We start from the raw sequence: 1,401 nt of genomic DNA on the forward strand, positions 1-1,401 counted from the left end.
GTCGAGCTCGCCGTTCGCCTCGAGGCAGGTGACGTTGAACTTGCGCGAGTCGTCCTTGGTGACGATGTGCACCGCCGTCCCCGTCCTCCCGAGCCGCAGCGTCCCACCCACATCGACGCGCTCGCTCCGCAGCGCGGAGAGCAAGAAGCTGCCGCTCTCGTCGTCGCCGACTCGGCCGACGAGCGAGACGGGGACGCCGAGCCGCGCGAGGGCGACCGCCTCGTTGGCGCCCTTGCCGCCCGCAGACTGCTCGAAGCGCCCTTTGCAGGACACGTCGTGCTCCGGCCAGGTCGACACCTCGGCAGTCGCCTTGACGTCCATGTTGATGGCGCCAAAGACGACCACGCACAGCGCAGCCGTCTGCTGCTCGGACGCACTCACGCGCCCGCCCTCCGCCGGGAGGATGGTGGGCGAAAAAGCACTGGGCGTCCGGCGGACAGGCGCCTCTCTCTGGATCGGAGCCTGCAGGCCGCCGTCCGACGGCTCGGACCTCAACTCTGGCGCCAGCTGCTCGACGCGCTTGCTGAGCGCTTCCAGCGCCGCGACATGCTTTGCGACTGTGCGCGAGTAATGCCGCCACGCCAGCGCAAACGCCAGCGCGACGCCGGCGGCGAGCGGCAGAGGGTTCTCGCTAGGCAACAGTGTCATAGGGAGGAGCACGAGGTGACTGGTGGAGGCGGTTGTGTGTGTGTGCACCGCATGCTGCACCGCAGAAAAAAATCGATTCGCAATCCGGCGTGAAATCCCTGCGAAGACCCCTGCGTGGTGGCGATTTGAGAGTCGGCGGCCTACTCTGTGAATTCGCGGAGCGAAGAAAATTTTATACCGAATACGTCCATTTTTCAGTGTATGTAGCTCTTACGTACATTCCCGTAGGAGACTCTGCTGACAGGGTTTGCGATGAGGAGCGACCCGAAGGGTTTCTCGGAGGTTAGTGCACCACTAACCGCCGAAGCGCAAGAACTCTACGACGGATCGGGCTCATACTAGCACCCCACCTCGCGAGCCGACGTTCTGGCTCAGCGAGGCTGCTGCGGAGCACTCGCGGACCGGTTCTTCTGGTCCAGCGAGGCCGCTGCGGGGCACCCGGCGGCTCGGGTCACTTCTCATCGCAAACTCGGTCGAGCAGGAGGTAAGGTGTGTGCGCGTGGGAGGCGGCGCGGCACTGTAGGAGCGGCGGTACGGCGGCACGGCGGTAACGCACGGCAGGAGGGACGGCGAATAAATGGCAAGGGCGGCGAGGCGCGGAAGGAGCGGCACGGTAAGGAGCGGCGGCACGGCGGCAGACCACGGCAGCGAACGGCGGAGCATTGGGCGGCGGGTCGAACGACTGAGCAGAGGGCGGCGGCAGGAAGGAGCGAGGATGGCGCGGTGGCGGCGGGACCACGGATAGGGTGGCAC

At 66.4% G+C, this 1,401-nt stretch overlaps 1 protein-coding gene across 1 annotated transcript; it reads right to left on the reverse strand.

The window, feature by feature from the left end:
* Window positions 1-33: 33 nt before the first annotated feature.
* EMIHUDRAFT_123728 (hypothetical protein) lies at window positions 34-648 on the reverse strand (the record flags this gene model as incomplete). Its single annotated transcript, XM_005774984.1, has 1 exon — window positions 34-648. A coding segment is annotated over one exon (615 nt), but the record flags the coding sequence as incomplete, so codon positions are not given.
* Between the last annotated feature and the right edge of the window lie 753 nt (window positions 649-1,401).

Source organism: Emiliania huxleyi (genome assembly GCF_000372725.1).
Source record: "Emiliania huxleyi CCMP1516 unplaced genomic scaffold EMIHUscaffold_3014, whole genome shotgun sequence".
NCBI classification, from domain to species: Eukaryota; Haptophyta; order Isochrysidales; family Noelaerhabdaceae; genus Emiliania; species Emiliania huxleyi.